The sequence below is a fragment of the Mercurialis annua genome, linkage group LG6 (assembly GCF_937616625.2).
Source record: "Mercurialis annua linkage group LG6, ddMerAnnu1.2, whole genome shotgun sequence".
In the NCBI taxonomy this organism is placed as follows: domain Eukaryota; kingdom Viridiplantae; phylum Streptophyta; class Magnoliopsida; order Malpighiales; family Euphorbiaceae; genus Mercurialis; species Mercurialis annua.
The window spans coordinates 12,984,327-13,002,224 of NC_065575.1; the positions used below are offsets into that span (position 1 = coordinate 12,984,327).

A 17,898-nucleotide genomic window follows, 5' to 3' on the forward strand; every position below is an offset into this window, starting at 1 on the left:
TTCTCAGTATAAGGAGAACTGGGCAGAAGAATTATACAGCGTTCTGTGGGCATACAGAACAACTCCTAGAAAAGGAACTGGCGAAACACCCTTCAGACTCGCCTACGGCACTGAAGCGGTAATTCCGGTAGAAATTGGCATACCCAGTATCAGAGTGAACTATCTAGAAGAAGAAACTAACGAGGCTAGAACAAGGCTGTGTCTAGACCTACTAGAGGAAAGGAGGGATGAAGCGGCGGTCCGAGCCGCCACATACAAGAAGCAAGCTGCAAGATACCATAACAAGAGAATGAATTCAAGAGAATTTCAAAAAGGCGATCTGGTCTTACGAAACGCGGAAGTTGGCAGAGGAAACGCAGGAGTAAAGAAAATGCAAGCTAATTGGGAAGGCCCCTACATTGTAGAAGAAGCTACTGGCAAGGGCGCATATAAACTAAAGACAATAACTGGGTCCATGGTACCCAGATATTGAAATGTAGAGCACCTGAGAAAGTATTATCAATAGATTAATTCATGGCATGTACTTATTTCTATTTTTGAAATAAAAGGGCGATTTGGCGATAAGAAGTAAATTTTACAGGCTCGCTCGAGACCTAATATATACAATTTAACAAGAATCGTTCGAATCTTAGTTAAAAACAATTTGGACTCGTCTGAGTCAAATAAATAAAAGGATCCATTCGGACCTACAAATAAATCACACCAACAGAAGTTTAGATTAACTTCTCAAAATAACAAACGAGTTTCGATTAACTCTACAGCTAAAGAAAAGCAATGGTCAAAAGATCATTATATTCACAAAGGAAAATTACAAAGGATCCGCCTACGATCCAATACAAAAGCAAAAAATACAAAAAGCAAAAAATACAAAAAGAAGAAAATAAAAACTAAGCTTTCTTCAAAGCATCTTGTTTCTGCTTATCAAGCTTCGCCTTCACCTCCTTCGCCAAAGAAGCAGGATCCAACTGATTGACTCCAGAAAGATCGACGCCAGGATTCTGCTCCCGCAGCTTTGCCCCGATCGCCAGCCGGTATTGAGTCATGACTTGGGAATAAAAGCTCCCAGAGTCACCCAAGCGCTGGCGGAGACGCCCCTCTTCTTTCTTCAGATCATCCCTTTCCTTAGAGAGAGCATCTGAAGAAGACTTTAGAGACTCGACTTCATCGGATAAAGTTCGAACCCGAGACTCTAAGGCGGAAATCTCCCGAGTCTTGGCAGATACGGAGGACCTCAGCTGTTGGATCAGACCAGTCGCCTCGCCAGCTTCCTCCTCCATCTTTTGCTTTTCGGAGAGCCAGGATTCAGAATCCTTCTGAAGCTTCTTCAGTTGATCCACCGCATCCCTTCGGCGGCGCTCCAAAACAGCGATGGACTGGACCACCTGCGAAAGAAAGCAACAAATAAGAAAAATATAGAAGCAAATCATAATATAAAATAAAAGAAGAAAAACATACCGAAAAACCGCCAAGACAGGCGAACTCAGCCAAACTATCGCCATGTTCGCGATCAATGGACTCGATGTCCTCTTTTATCATAATATTCTCCATGCAAGCATGAAGAATAGCGACGTTTGAAAGTCGAGGCGGATTTTGTGCGTCCGCCCAAGCTGCAAACCGAGGTGCCTCATCGACAGACACCCCAGAAGATTTCTTCTTCTTGGGACGCTTGGAAGAAGCTCCAGCTTGGTCCTCAGCAGGACGTTTTTTGCCGGCGGTAGGCAACTCCTTCAGAGAAGGAACTGAATCCTTCGAAGGATGCAGAGGCGACTCAGGAGTCGCAGCAGGAACCTGATCGCCATAAGCAGGATCAAGACCCACCGAATCAGGCGACGGATTCGGCACGGCAATCGTAGAAGGGTTAGGAACGCCGCTAGTGACCTCGCCCATATCTACAGTCATATCGACATGAAAATTGTCAAGCAAATGTTCAAGAGAAGTCGACATCCTACAAAACAAAAACATAACAGCAAAAGTTAGAAAAATACCTTCTAAGGGAAGACCTGCCAAAAGTATTTCACGGCGACTTAAATATCGTTCTAAAAGAATGTTGTACTTGGGCTTATCAAAGCGACAATCAGACAACAAGGACACGGCGAAGTCCCTTTCTCCATCAGTCAGATCGGGTACATCAGAAAGCGAAACCTTACTAGAAGTAAAACTCCGCGGAAAAGTAGAAAAAGAGGAATGTTGAACCAAGAAAAACTTAGGGGTCCAACCTTTCAAAGAAGACGGAAGACTAAAAAGAGACCGATTCGGTCGACCACCAGCAAAAATAAATTCCTCTCCCTTTCGGCGGGAGAAAACATAAAAATAATTAAAAAGAGCAAGCGAAGGCTCCTGCATCCGAACCCTACACGATTCCATAAAAGAACAAAGAAGGCGAATCGCGTTCGGATGAAGTTGACCCAAAGGAATACCTAAATTATGACAGACCTCTACGATCAAAGATTCTAAAGGAAACCTAAGACCCGCTAAAAGCTGCTCATGAAAAATTACTATCTTGGAAGACGAATCGGTGCTATGATTCGCCCGATACAGTTTTCCAGGCCTTAGAATAACATATGACCCAGGAAAACTAAATTCCTCGGCATAGCCAAGTATCTGTTCTCTTGACAAGGAGCTCCGGGTATATTCTAGCTCGTCACGAGCACCCTTCGCCCCCTCGGTTACTTCTGACATTTTAAAAAAAATTAAAATGGGGGGGAAACACGGAATGATAGTGAAATTAAAATTCTAAAAGATCAAAAGAGAGAAAAAGACGAAGAACAAGAAGAACAAGAAGAACAAGAAGAACAAAATCAAAACTGCAAAGAACTACCAAGAAATCAAATTAGCGAAAAGGTAAAATACCTCGCAAGCAAATACGCAGGATCGAAAGAAAGATAAGGAGCAACTTGAAAACGAGGAATCTTGAAAGCAAAAGGAAACCCGCAGAAAGCTTGAAGACATTTGTTTTAGCAGTTGCAGAAAGAGCAAAGATGGAAGAAGAAGGAAAATGAGCAATTATATAGCTTAAACCGAAGAAACTGAAAAGACGGGATCCCATAATTACAAATAAGGACCAACTAATAGCACACGAAGACACTTGTCCTTCATCCAGCCACAACCCTCTACTGATAGACGACGCGTGGCAAACGCGGAATCTTACTAAAGAAGAAACGTCGCCCACAGACATATGAAACGACTCGCCCGGAATACAAAGCGACTCGCCCGTATAAGGGGACTCAGCTCCAAAAGAGCTAAAATCCACTAAGGCATGAATACCGACTGCTTTCGCTCACTTGCGGGGGGGCTAATGATGGATACCGAATCCTATTGTAAATATAATGGAGCCGAGTCACAGGAGATCCACTCTCAGGTGATACCGGACTCCCTCTGAAGATCCGAAGATATGAAGGAGACGCCTAATCCCTTAAGATTCGGTGATATGCTAATAAAGACCGAATCCTTAGAGATTCGGAGATATGCCAGTAAAGACCGAATCCCACATGATCCGCCCAAAGCGCGTTAGGTCTGGGATTCGTGTAATCGACTAAGAATGGAAGTATTGTCCTATTTGGACACAAACACTATATATGGAAGGATAAACTCTACTTTAGGAAGATAAGACTATTTAGGAAGACGTTCCTAAATAGGACTCTTATCAGATTAAGGTAGATCACGACAAATCAGGAGAATCCCTACGATATCGTCGAATCCCTACAAAGTAGGATTCACCTGCCTAATACAACTCTACTAGGTATATTCGACTACTATAAAAGGAGCACGAGGTATGCCTAGAATCACAATTACATTCATATACACAAAACGCTGCTCAAAGCTCTAAACTGACTTTAGCATCGGAGAGTTAATCGGACAACCACCGTCCGGTTAGCTTCTACCTTGTTTTGCAGGTCTTACTCACTGGTTCAGAAGGCAGACTCCATCAGGTATCAACACCACAAAATAGAAAAAAGTATGACATAATCCTTTTATTTAGTTGTTTTTAATGTTTTCATCCTTAGATTAATTAAGGCCTAATTACTTAAAAACCACCCACCTTGTAATTTTTTTTATTTATACCATGACCTAGGAAAATTTTCAATTGTACCCTATTTTTGATTTTTATGTTTCATCTCTACCCTAATAAGTTGAATTGACCTATTTTCTTTTGAAAAAGAGTTTAAATTAGTCCTTCATTTTTAACCTATATTCTAATAAAACCATAATATTAATCATTTATATATCTTGTTTTTAATATTTTCATCCTTAAATTAATTAAATTATTAAATTTTTTAATTTTGGGTACAAATGAAACATAAAAATCGAAAATAGGGTGCAATTGAAATTTTTTGTAGGTCATGGTATAAATGTAAAAAAGTTATAAGGTGGGTGGTTTTTAAATAATTAGGCCATTAATTAAATTGTCATTTTTTTTTGGGTAGAGTTGAAACATAAAAATTTGTTTTCAACCTGAATCTAAAGACTGTTGATCAAATTTTTAGTAGTATTAAAAACATTGTTTTTGAGTCGACCAATTCCTCTACCCCGCTTCTTGAGGCTAGATGTAGTAAGTAGTCTCTTAGCTCCCAGTTCTCCCAGTAGTTGTATTGGTGTACCTCTATAATAATAAAATGGCTCCCCTTTTGATGATTGACAAAAAAATCAAAAAAAATAGAATTGGCTTTTTTCTTATGTTAAGGTATAAATGAAATATAATTCAACGTAAATGGTTTTTAAGTAATTAGACCAATAAAAAAACTAGAACAAAGGATCAATTCACCCCCTAAATTTGGCATGCAATATCAAAAGAGTAATTTTGGAGGCTTTTAGGTCAAACTAACCCGCAACTTGCATGTTTGTATCAAAAACACCGAAAGAAAGTGGGATATCCCTCCCCTAAACTATGTAAAACCGAATCAATTTAACTCTCCACTCACACCGGAAACCGCTTCATTTTCACCGGAAACCGCTTCATTTTCACCGGAAAACCGCTCTATTCTACCGGAAACCACCGCACCACCGAAAACCGCCGTCGGATATTTTTTTAACCAGATTTTTTTAAACCAATTTTTTTTTGTTGAAGGAGCAAATCCAGACAAAAAAGAGCAGACCTAGATGCATATGCTCTCTCGGAGGGGCAATTCTCCTCCGACGAGGAGCACCTGCTCCTCAACGAGGAACAAATGGTCCTCGCCTGAGGAGCACCAGCTCTTCGTTGAGTGAGGAGCAGATCTGCTCCTTAGGTGAAGAGTAGATCCGCCTCTTGCCGGAGGAGTAGTGCTCCTCCCCTAAGGAGGAGCTATTTTAAATTTTAAATAATTTTTTTAAGTTTTAGGTGTTATTTTGTAAATTTTTTAAAATAATAAGGACTATATCAATCTTTTAACTAGGAGAGTGTTTCAAACACAGGTTGAGAGTGGACGAGGATGAAAAAAGGGCCGATTTGATGCACTCTAACATACTTGCGAATCTGTTTGATCTAAAAATATTTAAAATGATTTTTTTAATATTTTGTGCCAAATTGAGGGATGAATTGATTCTTTGCTCAAAAAATCTAGTACTTATAAAATGTTAGTTTGAGTTTTTACGTTTAGTATAAAGAGTATATGTTGGAGATGTAATAAGTAGCTTTAAAAGAGAGGGAGGGAGAGGTAGGTGGTGGAAATAAAAGAGAAAAAGAAAGAAAAGAGAAACTAATGAAATGTCTGGTTGCAGTGTGGCCTAGCCTGTTGTGACACATGATTTCCCCAGGCCAAAAGGTAACGCTACAAACAAGAAAATAAAGCTGAAGCTATCACTCCTACCAATCCTAATTATGGCCATCAAAAGCTCTCTCTCTCTAGATCTTTGTTTTGCTTCCAATGCCCAACACACTAAACAACAAAACTAAATCCTAATTCAAAAGTTCAGATTTTTTTATTGAGTCTCTCTTGTTTGTCTCCCATAACCTTTGGCTATGTTTGAGTGAACCAGACAAAGTTTTCTTTATTCTCCTTCCATGGCTTCAAAGAATGGTTTTTTCTGATACCCAAATGAGGAAAGTTAAAGAATTTAAGTAAAACCCAAGTCTTTTCTTCAGTTTTTCTTCTAACCCTTTTGTTTCTTATCCCTTACATTTATTTGTATTTTCTGGGTTTGCTGTACTTTGGACTAACAATGAGGAAAAATGGATGGCAGCTTCCATATCACCCACTTCAGGTGATGTTATTTATTGTTGGTAATATCTTTTTTTTAGTTAAAATTCTGAATTTGAGTGTTTTTTTGTTGTTGAAGGTGGTGGCTGTTGCTGTGTTTCTTGCATTGGGGTTTGCTTTTTATGTGTTCTTTGCTCCTTTTGTTGGGAGGAAAGTTTTTCAGTATATTGCTGTGGGACTCTACACTCCTTTGGTAAGTTTCTTTACATTATTTTCATGTAGTTGAACTGTGTCTCTGTGGGTTTAAGAACTGAGATCTGTGCTTCTGTGCTTGTCTATTCACTTAAGTTGTGCTTTTACTAATTTGATTTTCGTTGCCCGTTTGATTCCTTTTGTTTATTTGTTGGCAATTGAACCCTTAGATCCTTTCAAATGTGTGAAAATTTTCTGTCTCCTTTTACCAGATGATTTGAGTTTTTTGACATTTGAAAATCAAAATTGTCAATTCTCTAGATAAAGGCTTCTCACTATTAATTTCTCCTTGATATTAGTAGTGACAATTGGCCTTTCGGGTTAAATAACGTTAAGTCGCTCGATGAAGCTATATTTTGATTGTGGTTTCCCAGTGGACAATCAAGAGAGTTGTCCTAGTAGAATTTTTGATTCTGCCTCATAATATGCTTAATTGCATGGTCCCAGTATATCTACATTCATCGAGCCAGAAGTTAACGGTTATTATTGCCAGCGAATGCTAATGGATTCATAAATGGATGTTGAATTTCGTGTCTCTGGTTTAGAGTTTCTTGGTCTCTATGATGTAGTTTGAAAGTTTTGTTAGCCATGACTTGATAGCTGTTCTTAGTTCATTTATCAGATGCTAAGTAATAGGCTTCAATTTTAATGTAGAGATTCTATAAATAAAGGCACTTGTGTTAGGCCATGATCATTTTCCCCAAAAGATTATAATTATACAACATGGTATGCATGTAAATGTATTTGTTCAATAATTGTGTTTCCTTTTTTGTTATATTGATTATGCCTACCTCTGTATTGAACCTTCAGAATCTCTCTCTCTCTCTCTCTTTTCAGATTACATTTGTCTTTGGCCTATATATATGGTGCGCAGCATCTGATCCTGCAGATCCAGGAGTTTTTAGGTCCAAAAAATATCTCAACATTCCACATGATAGCAAACAATCCTCTCAAAAGGGTTCTAAGCTAGGTGGGGGCTCAGCTTCATCTTTGCATGATGCAAATGCTTCTACTGTTGGGGGGAAATCTCTGGATAAAGGGTCGGCAGGTGCAGATCCAACTTCAAAAGACCCTGATACAGATTTGGAGCAGAAAAATGTAACAGGTAGTTCTTGCTTGCAATTGGCTCTCTTTCCTTGTGCTCTTATCTGCAATGGATGCAGTTCAAGGGACGAATCTTCATCACAGCAGATGAGTGAAGATGGCATGTTCTATTGCAGCTTGTGTGAAGTTGAGGTTGGTATTTGGATGCATTTGCATTTTGTCCACTCTTCCAGATTTCGAAGTGTTAAGACTAAGTTGACATGCTGTCCTTTTACACATTGTTTTAGTAAAATTGCTTCTAGAATAATATTTTTGAAGTCTTAATGCTTATCACATGCAATTTTGGTCAGGTTTTCAAGTACAGCAAGCACTGTAGAGTTTGTGACAAATGTGTGGACCAATTTGATCATCACTGCAGGGTATGAAGGATCTTGCTTGCTGGATATTACCATTCCATTTTAAAATTGCCTGACATTCCTGTAATGCATCTTTGGTTATTGATTCTTGCAGTGGCTTAACAACTGTATCGGAAAAAGAAACTACAGAAAGTTTTTTACCCTTATGGTTTCTTCTCTTCTCTTGGTAAGCATAGATCCCCAAATTCTGCCTTACCTGGAATCTTCAAATGGTCATGTCACGATCATCTGTAAATCGTCTTTTAAGATCCACCGTGCCTCAAATCTTTCCATCCTGCAACATACCTGTGTTGATCCCTGTTTAGATAAAAGTGCACCATCTTTGACTGTGTATGTAAAATTATTCGAAGATTTCCCCTCAAGTCACTCGAGAATGATTATATTACCCTTTTTTAAAAATACTACTGGTTTTTCTATTTCTCGGTACTCTCTACGTATCCTAAGAAATCCCAAAAAAATCTTCAAAGACATTTTTTGCACACCGACTCTCTAATGCTTTCCCACGTGACATGGCTCTGAAGATATCCCAGAGTAAGATATTTAATTTTTTGGTCATGTTCATTTTAATTGATTATTGACAGGTATACATGGTTTGTACACATTGGGCTTGAGATTGCAGCTTATACTACAATGGGTGACTGGAATTCTTGTGCTTATATGCTGCTTTGTTGAGCGGAAGCGATTCTCTGCAGATGTCTCCACCAAATTAGGAAGCAGTTTCTCTTTGGTTCCATTTGTTATTGTAGTGGTGAGTATATATATTTTGGCTGGCAATCTAACGAGTGTACTAATTGTATTAGTTGTTAATCCGATTCTTACCATCATGCAGGCAGTTTGCACCATTTTGGCTATGATTGCCACCTTACCTCTTGCTCAACTGTTCTTCTTTCACATTCTTCTAATCAAAAAGGTATTGTTGAATAAGTTCTTTGGAGTTATAATTTTCAAGACCTTTTAAATCAACTCATCTATTTCCTAGTTTTTGATGTTTGAAGCTGCTGTTTATATTTATTATTTTAATGGCAGCATTTTTTGTCTGTTTTTTGAAATGCATTTGTACATGTTTTTGTTCATGCATTCTATGTATAGAGTCATTATATTAATGTGTTCTTGTGTTTTTTTGAAAAGGGAATCAGCACGTACGATTATATAATAGCACTAAAGGAGCAGGAACAGGAGCAACAAGGATTTGGAGGCCAGCAGAGTCCACAGATGTCGCCTGCCAGTTCTCTTACTGGATTGAGCAGTGCAAGCTCCTTTTCTACCTTCCATCGGGGGGCATGGTGTACACCACCTCGCTTGTTTCTGGAAGACCAGGTACTTATTCATCTCATTCTCTTTTGTAGGAAATTGTTGTTGTGCCGGTTTTTTTCCTTCTTTCCTCATCTTATCATACAATGAAATGTAACTTCAGATGACAAGTTGAATATGTTTAATTTTAACTGTTCTAAGATCTAAACTATTGGAACTTTGGTTCTAAAATTTTGTACACAACCAAAACTATTGATCTATGTTTGAGAAGAGGTGTTATGCTGGCGTTGGAGTTGACCAATCTAATGATTTGTCAGCTTGCAAAGCTATGAAAAGCACAAGTATTATATATTCTAGTGAACAGCTATTATTCAAAAAACTACCATAAGTAACTACCTAAGTAGCACGGATACTTCATTCAATCAATATTTTCCGTTTTAGAAACGTGTGGGAATTTGGTGTTTCAGACACAAACTTCATTTTTAACATAGAAACCCTTAAAATATCACCGGTCCATTGAGTCCGTCTTCAAGTGTCCATATCTGTGTCTGTGCTACATAGGACACTAGTTGGAAATTATAGTTTTTCTGCTTATTAACTAGTCTATTTTCAGCCGAGTATATATGAATTTAGCTTTTTTTGTACAAGGATGTTGTAATGTAAAAGAAGAGAAGGAAATTTGTTGTCATAAGCATAGCACATGACCCCAAACACTGCTGTGATTTAATTTTCTTCCGTTGGTTGTAACTCTACATTTACAATCTTACGCTCAATTGAATAAAATTTAGTTACTTTTTCCTTTATCAGCAGTTGTTTTAAGCTAGTTCGCAGTACTTGTTTTTGCATGCTGCTCTCTTCAAGGGTAATGCAATTTTAGAGACATCATGTTTCTTTCTAATGCTACTACAATTTCTATTATCCTTCCAGTTCGATGTTGTTCCTCCCGAGACTGGGTCTGTGAGTTCCTGGGGAAAAAAGACAGCTGCGGATGAGCCAATGAAGAAAAAGAACCCTGCAGCCGTAAAGATTAGCCCATGGACTTTGGCCCGATTAAATGCCGAAGAGGTTTCGAGAGCTGCAGCAGAGGCAAGGAAAAAGTCCAGAATCCTGCAGCCTGTAGTGAGGCGTGAACCGCCCTTTGGGGTGGAAGGAGATAGTAGCTTTGGTAGCAGTGGACGTCGAATGGTCCCAAGGCCTGACAACAATAAAAGGCGAGTTAATAAGAGAGGACGGCTTCTATCTGACCAGCCAATGGACCCTGTTACCACGGTTCCAGGTATAAGTGCTGAGAAAGGTTTTATGGAGACATCGACAAGTTTAGCTCCGCTTCAGATGGAAGCGAGAAGCGCTTTCCAAACTAGCAGAGCAATGTCAAGTGCAGCTGGGATTGTCGGTTCTTCTCCAGAAAGCAGTTTAGACTCGCCAGATATCCACCCGTTCCGCATTTCCTCATCAGGAGCTGAAGACTCAAGGCGGCTGACTGGTTTTTCAGCTGCAGGTAATGTTTCTCTCAGTGGCATTCCACTATCTAGGTCTACTAGTGATGGATATGAAGCTTCAGGTGGTGAAGATAGTGATCGGGTCCCATCCAGGCTTGTCCAGAGATCGACTAACTGGAGCAACCTTCTTTTCCGTCCTGACGAGGATGAGGGTGTTTTTAGATTGAAAGCATCTTCATCAAGCCAGGCTAACACTAGAAAGATTTGATGAATGAAGATTGGTTAATTTTGTAATCCGCTCCGAAGAAAAGGCTGGAAATTCTTTCATTTTTGGGCCAAAATTTCAAGGACTAACTGGCCATTCACCGCACCCACCATTGAAACATGGAATCAGGTTCCTTGCGGAGGGCATGACAATGATACCACACAAACTGCAGTTTGCATGAGCTCATTGCTTGCATTTGGGACTTCACATGATAACAGATTGGTGATGTTGTTTATATTACTCAATTCTAATTCCTTGTTGGACTTTTTCTCTGGAAGATTGATTACCTTGCTATTGGATGCCTTTTGTTTCTTAATTTTTCGTTTATAAATGATTCCGACGGCCATTTTTCGGGTTTCTAAAAAATTTCATGATCATTTTGGTAACAAGTCAATTTTAAAATTTCATGATCATTAAGTTAGTCTTGTCTATTCTTGCATATTTCCTCGTTCTCAAGTATAGAAAGGACCCTATATAGAAGGGAATAGATTTTTCTTTTGAAGTGCTTAATCTCATAAAGATCTTAGATTATTTTTGACTAAGGGAAGAGGAGACATTAAGGAGAAATTCTTAGATAGACTCAGTCCACCACGTCATCCGTGGACTAAGCATATCACACAATGACGCGTCATTAAAATAATGGTAATCTTGTAATATTACTATTCAAATGTGTATATAAGTAATCAACGAATTTACAAGATTGCCATCATTTTAATGACGTGTCATTATATGATAGGTTCAGTCCACGGATGACGTGGTAGATTAAGTCTACCTAAAAATCTCTCGACATTAAGATGCGATTGACTTGGAACCGCTTGGCAATCAATGTTGGAGATGAGAGATTTTGCGGAAGAAAAACCAGGCAGATTACATTCCTCACTTGGTTGGGGTTGGGGATAAGTTCACTAAGAAAGTATAACTTTCCGGAAAATAACACTTTTCTCTCACTTGATTCATATTTGCCAATAGTTTCCGTAAAGTTAAGGAGTTGACTTTCCTTTTACTAGGAAAATAACTTTCTTAGCAAAAATTAGGTAAGTTCTACTTTCTTAATTAAATTAATTAAAATACTATTATATCTCTATATTTAATTAGCCAATTTATTTATTGACGGTAATATTGATTTTAAATTTTAAGTAATTAAAAATAAAATGCAACTTCCCGATAAGTTATTATTAAGTGAACCAAGCAATGGAAATTTTAATTTTCTTCACACTAACTTCCTCAGTAATAAACTTTCCGATAAGCATACTTTCCGAAAATTGTATATTTTTGAACCAAGAGGCTAAAGTTGTTAATTGATTTTTTGCGCCAAGTTGAGGGAATAAATTGAGCCTTGTCTTAAAATTTGTTTAAAGGTTTGATTGCATGTAATTAGTTATACTAATTCCAAATTCTAAAACAAATAGAAATTTTTAAATTTTTAAAAATAGTATATTTTTTGGGAAAAGGGTCAAATAAACCCCTAACGTTTAACGTATATGTCAAGTAACCCCTTAGCATTCAGAAAGGTGCAACAAGGACCCTAACGTGTTTAAATTGTATCATCTGAGCCTCCTAGGGGTCCTCGGTTATACGATTTAACAAACGTTAGGGTCCTCGGTGACCCCTAAAAAGGGTTTAGATGATACAATTTAAAAACGTTAGGAGCTTATTTGACTCTTTCCGAACATTGAGGTCCTACTTGATACATAGGCTAAACAGGGGCTTATTTGACCCTTTTCCCAAAAAAATTTAAGTAGACTCAGTTCATTACGTCATTCGTGGACTGAGCAAATAGTATTATATGTTTCAAATTCAATGTAATGAAATTTGACAAATTTAAAAAAGGCGTTCTATGATGCTTAGATTTAATAATAATAATAATAATAATAATAAGGCCTAATGTCCTAAAAAAAAACCCGACCTTTCACCCCCTTTTCAATCCTACCCTGACGTTGCAAATCAGTCAATTTTACCCCATTTTGTATTTTTTCCATTTCAATTGTACCCTGAAGCATAAAATTGACCTTTTTTTTTATTTGACAAAAATTCAAAAAAATTCTCTAAAATAACCCTTTTTGCATTAGATTAACATTTTATATTAAATTGATAATTTTTAAAGAATTTTTTTGAACTTTTGTTAAATAAAGAAATAACATTTTTATGGTTTAGGGTGCAATTGAAATGAAAAAATGCAAATTAGGGTAAAATTGACAAATTTTCAACGTCAGTGTAGGATTGAAAAGGGGACAAAAGGTCGGAGTTTCTTTAAGGCTTCAAGCCTAACAATAATAATAATAATAATAATAATAATAATAATAAAACAATTAATATGAAATATATATAAAAAAAGATTTTAATCAAATTTGAGATAATTTAGTAACTTACCTGTGAGTCTTGCACATATTTACATTTAAAATCTAGAAAAATAATTATAGAATCAAACCACATTTAAATATTTTTCTAATTTTTCAAAATCAAGCTGAACCAACATTTTAAGGATGCAAATTTTCTAAATCTATTAAGACCCTTCAGTTCGATTAAATTTTTGGTTCGATTTATTTTAGAGTCTTATGTTCAAAACCAAACTTACCCAAAAATCCAATTTTTCATAATTATAAACCAAACTAAATTTAGTTTGATTTTTTACTTTGATTTTTGGCTAATGGTATCAAAAACCAAACATTTTTGACTTTTTTGAAATATATCCAATCATTTCAAAAGTTGTAAATTTATCCCTATTTATCAAATTCGTTGGAAATCTATCTAATTTTTTAAAAAATTGATTTGATATTTTTTAAAATTGATTTATCTGAATCATGTAGTATCTCAATAGACAATTATTTTTCTTTTCAATTTTGAAAAACTTCGCATATTCAATTGCTATTTTAGGCATAATTAAAATAATTTTGATAAAATGGATAGATTTATAAGGAATTTGTCAAATTTGAATAGATTTACAACTTTAGAAAGTTTTGGATATATTTTCAATAAGTCAAAAAGGTTTAGATTTTGCACATTATTAGACCTTGATTTTATTATTTCATGTTGCTTATATTACTATTAGAACTTAACTGAGAAAAGAATTATGTCCAAAAACGAATCAAAATAAGTCGCTATTTTATAATATCAAACCAAACCGAATCAAATGAAACCAAATCAAAATAAGTCGCTGTTTTATAGTATCAAATCAAACCAAATCGAATGAAACCAAATCAAAATTTTCTATTTTTAGAAGCAAACCAAAATATTTTATTTTGTTTAGTAACCGACAAAATTAAAATTTTGAGGATTGATTTTGCTCATACCGAACTAGATCCATTAATGCGGCTGAATTTTTGATTCGGTTTATTAAAATTTAACTAAATAGTTGTCCAAAACCGAATTGAACTTAAAAATCAAATTTTTATAATATAAAACAGGATCAAACTTGTTTGATTTTTGTACTCTTACTCATTCTCATTTTTATATTTAATTTATTAAATCAAACATACAAAAACTACTCATTTTCATTCCCACAAATGCTCGCAAAATTTTCATCATATGTTGTGACAAGAATAAACGTCTCTCTCATTCCTAACCAAACTCTAAAAGCAAAGCAATAAAATGTCATTCCATTGCCAAAACTACAAATTCAAGACCCAGCACTTGCAAATACATTAAGCTAATCCCACTACTATCACTCTACTGCTGCTCATTATTGATAAGTGTAATGATTAGTACTTGCAAAGCACTCTTCTTTCAAGTAATAATCACTTGTTAATAGTTTAAGCATATAATCATTGATATTAGTTAAAACAAGTAAATTTCAGAAAAATACTTGATGGCTTTGTATTGACCTCAAGAAATGTCCTAAAGCTAATGATATTTACACGCCTCAATTTGTTCGCATGGTTTCACTTCCCTATCATCTACAGAACATATAAGTTCTCTGCAATAGACCTTCAAACAATCTACTGACTGTTCATCAACCTCTTTTCCTTGAAGAATTTCTAGGTTATTTACGCAAAAAATAGTTAAGCGGCTCTAATTTCTAGCTTGAAAATAGAAAATGCGCATACCAAGCTAGGTAACTCATAAATAGGCATATACTTAATATCAGTACGAGGAACAATGTTGCTGCATATTTGAATGGCCTTATTGTTCTAAATTAAAAACATAATAGTCACAAATATTACTAACCACTATGCACTCCATCCCTTTTTTGAAAAATTTACATGTTATGTTTTTAGTAACTACAGACTCATTGCACATTCAATCAAGTTTCAAAAGATTCAACTGTGAAGTTAGCTCAGTTAAAGTAAAATGACACATTCATTCATCATAAGAAACACACAAAAGTCAGGAAAACAAAAATAGAGCAGATCAATTTCCAGTCGTAGCTATCAACAATCATCAACCAAAAGCTGATGGTATTTACAAGTAATCCAAATAGCAGACAAGTTTTATACACAAGGTAACGTGTAACAGACTAAAACCAACAAAAGGCGAAACCATTACAAATCTGCTTGTGCTGACCTGCGAAGTTTCTCAAGCGTAAGCGACGGAGACAAGGTGAGGGACTTTCCCATCATCAAAGGGCAAGCTAACATACTCTCTGGCAAACTCTTCAGCAATCTCCAAAGCAAGTTCACCGCGAATCGCCTTGCAATACATGTACATAACAGTATTCGCAGCGACGTTGTAGAGAAGCAAAAGCATAAGTAAAGTAGAAGTAACCACAATTTGCAAAACAAAGGCACAGCTTTTCCATCTATTACTAGTACCAATACCCAATGTGACACCAGAAACAGAGCTAATGAACATCAAAACACAAGCTAAAGCACCAAAAAACAGCCACAAACCCAAACCCACACCTCTCATTCCCTTAATCAAATAGCTACTCCTTTTCAATGGCTGAAACCCCCAACTTGATTCAACAACTACAATTACACTAACCAAAAGCCAATTAAGCTGCAAATAAACTAAAACCAACATCAAAACAATCAGTACAATCACAGAAAACCCGATAAAAAACGGAGATGAGCTATCAAGTTTTGAAAACTCCATCACAAAAAATAAACAAGACCCACATAATATAACCAATGAAAGAAAAAAACTTTGTATTAAAATGGAAGTGATCAACAAGCGAAGGAAGGAAGTGAAGGCAGATTTAACAGCGGATAAAATCTTAACGGGTCTACCATAAAAGCCGTGGAGAACACTGTAGGTGATGGAGCCAAGTGAAAGGAGAGTGAAAACAAAGACGAACAGAGAGAGTAGGATTGAGAGAAGTAGAGTGATTGTGGGAGTGTCGTTTGGGTTGAAAACGACGTCGTAAGTGGCGGCGGAGAGGAAGATTTTGGAGTTGAGAGTGGAGGATTGGGTGAGGAGATTGTGGATAGTGGGGAAGACGGTGAGGGAGAAGGAGATGGGGAGGAGAAAGAGGACTGAGAGAGCCAAGAAATGGCGGGAGTGGGCGTTTATTATGCGTTTTGATTCGGATAATACTGTGCGCAGATCGAGCGGTGGTGGCGGTGGTGACGGTGGTGTTGCTATTGTAGCCATTGAGAAAGAATTTGGAGGTGTGATTGGGTAGAATTTATTGAATGATCGATTGGTGAAGATGGAGGAGAAAAGGGTTTTTGTTTGACAATGGCGTAAGAAAGATGAAAGGAAGATAGATCGGATGTTGAATGAAATGTTTGTATTGCGTCGGTTTTTCATTTGATTTGCTGGCTAAGATAGGTGGGCCCTATTATTTGTGGAACAAAGAATCATTTCACCCCTGAACTTAGCACGAAGTATCAAATAAGCCAAATTTTGCAAAAGTGGATCAGATCACCCTAGAACTTGGCAAAAACGTATCCCCCCTTCTCACCCACGAGAGTGGACACACTCTCTGATTTTAGATGATTAAAAGCTTAAAATAGTCCTTAATATTTATTTCATTCACAAAATTTGTCACGACCCGATTTCCGCCCGAAACTCGAGCCGAGACTAGCGTTAGGGAATGGGAGTGGTTGCTCCGAAATCCGTAGCAAGCCTAAAATCCTTTATAAATTTGTTGCGTTTAAAGCATAAAAAGGTTTTCAACTTGATTCACAAGTACTTTAAAACTTTCATTGAAAACGCAATCATAATCTGTGATTATATCTCTAGGCATTAGAGGGTAATCGTCATCTTACATATTAGCCCTATCCGAATACAATGCCAACAATGTATGAAATTTGGGTCGTAAAACCTTGATTTTATTTCAAGAAATTAGAGCGCAAACATCAATCTCTTATGACGCACCTTCCAATACAATCCTCAAAAGCTAAAAACATAAAACATTGTATCTCTCAAACAACTGGTCAAAACATTCTAGAAAACAAGCATCTTTTAATACAGTAGTTCAAATCAAAGTTTATCAAAATATGATGAACTGCTATAAACAGAAAGACAGACTTCTCGGAACCCAACTACTTGCAGTTCCAGAGGTAAGGTTGACATTGACTTCCGAAATTATTATGGAAGCCCGACCTTGTAACTTGATTACCTAAAAGGGTAAATATTTGGGGGGTTAGAAATATAAATATTTCTGAGTGAGTCCACAATTTTACAGTTGAATATTGAAATCGCATATATACAAAATGTTACCAACTAATCGATCCAGATGAAACCCTAATAGGCAAACTATTGTATGGGTCTCAACTCACACAACTTAAAAAATATACTATGAACTGAATCACTGTTGTCTTGTGAGCGGAGTGGGGTTTGGGGGCCGTTCGCCCAGACTTATGGCTGACTTCTCGATCTGGAAAGGGTTTGAAAATGGATTCGCCATCTAATTCAACTAAGAAATGCCATTTATACTGACTAGATAACCTTACACGCTTATTGGTAAGATTATCATGCATCGGAACAAAAGAACGGATTCGTGGATCTCATCGAGACTCATGTGCTTGGCTTATCAGTTACTGGCTTTATTTACCGGCATATTCATTTTATTCTTATCTCAACATACAATTAACAGTCCACATAATATAATATTGGAAATGTAAACAAGTCTGAAAGCGTATAAACAGATAGACTCGCATATGACTCAATCTGGACTGGTCATGCAAAGCAAGTAGAAGGTACTTCTAAGCATATATGCACAAAGCCTAAAT

General features: G+C 36.7%; 2 protein-coding genes across 2 annotated transcripts; one reads left to right on the forward strand and one right to left on the reverse strand.

Moving 5' to 3' along the window:
- The first annotated feature begins 5,608 nt into the window (after window positions 1-5,608).
- LOC126686910 (probable protein S-acyltransferase 22) lies at window positions 5,609-11,099 on the forward strand. Its single transcript, XM_050381200.2, has 9 exons — window positions 5,609-6,180; window positions 6,256-6,369; window positions 7,206-7,604; window positions 7,763-7,831; window positions 7,923-7,994; window positions 8,448-8,576; window positions 8,658-8,738; window positions 8,957-9,145; window positions 10,007-11,099. Exons 1-9 carry the CDS (start codon window positions 6,139-6,141, stop codon window positions 10,784-10,786), a joined length of 1,875 nt encoding a protein of 624 aa, XP_050237157.1. The 5' UTR covers window positions 5,609-6,138; the 3' UTR covers window positions 10,787-11,099.
- A 4,007-nt stretch (window positions 11,100-15,106) lies between these two features.
- On the reverse strand, window positions 15,107-16,457 carry LOC126653807 (uncharacterized). The gene has a single exon (XM_050347745.2). It carries the CDS (start codon window positions 16,310-16,312, stop codon window positions 15,296-15,298), a length of 1,017 nt encoding a protein of 338 aa, XP_050203702.1. The 5' UTR covers window positions 16,313-16,457; the 3' UTR covers window positions 15,107-15,295.
- Between the last annotated feature and the right edge of the window lie 1,441 nt (window positions 16,458-17,898).

Excerpts from the sequence above, each read along its gene's own strand:
- LOC126653807 (XM_050347745.2), bottom strand. The coding sequence starts at position 16,312 with ATGGCTACAATAGCAACACCACCGTCACCACCGCCACCACCGCTCGAT.
- LOC126686910 (XM_050381200.2), top strand. The coding sequence starts at position 6,139 with ATGAGGAAAAATGGATGGCAGCTTCCATATCACCCACTTCAG. Across the intron at positions 7,605-7,762 it reads GCAGCTTGTGTGAAGTTGAG|GTTTTCAAGTACAGCAAGCA; the intron begins GTTGGTATTTGG and ends AATTTTGGTCAG. Across the intron at positions 9,146-10,006 it reads GCTTGTTTCTGGAAGACCAG|TTCGATGTTGTTCCTCCCGA; the intron begins GTACTTATTCAT and ends TTATCCTTCCAG.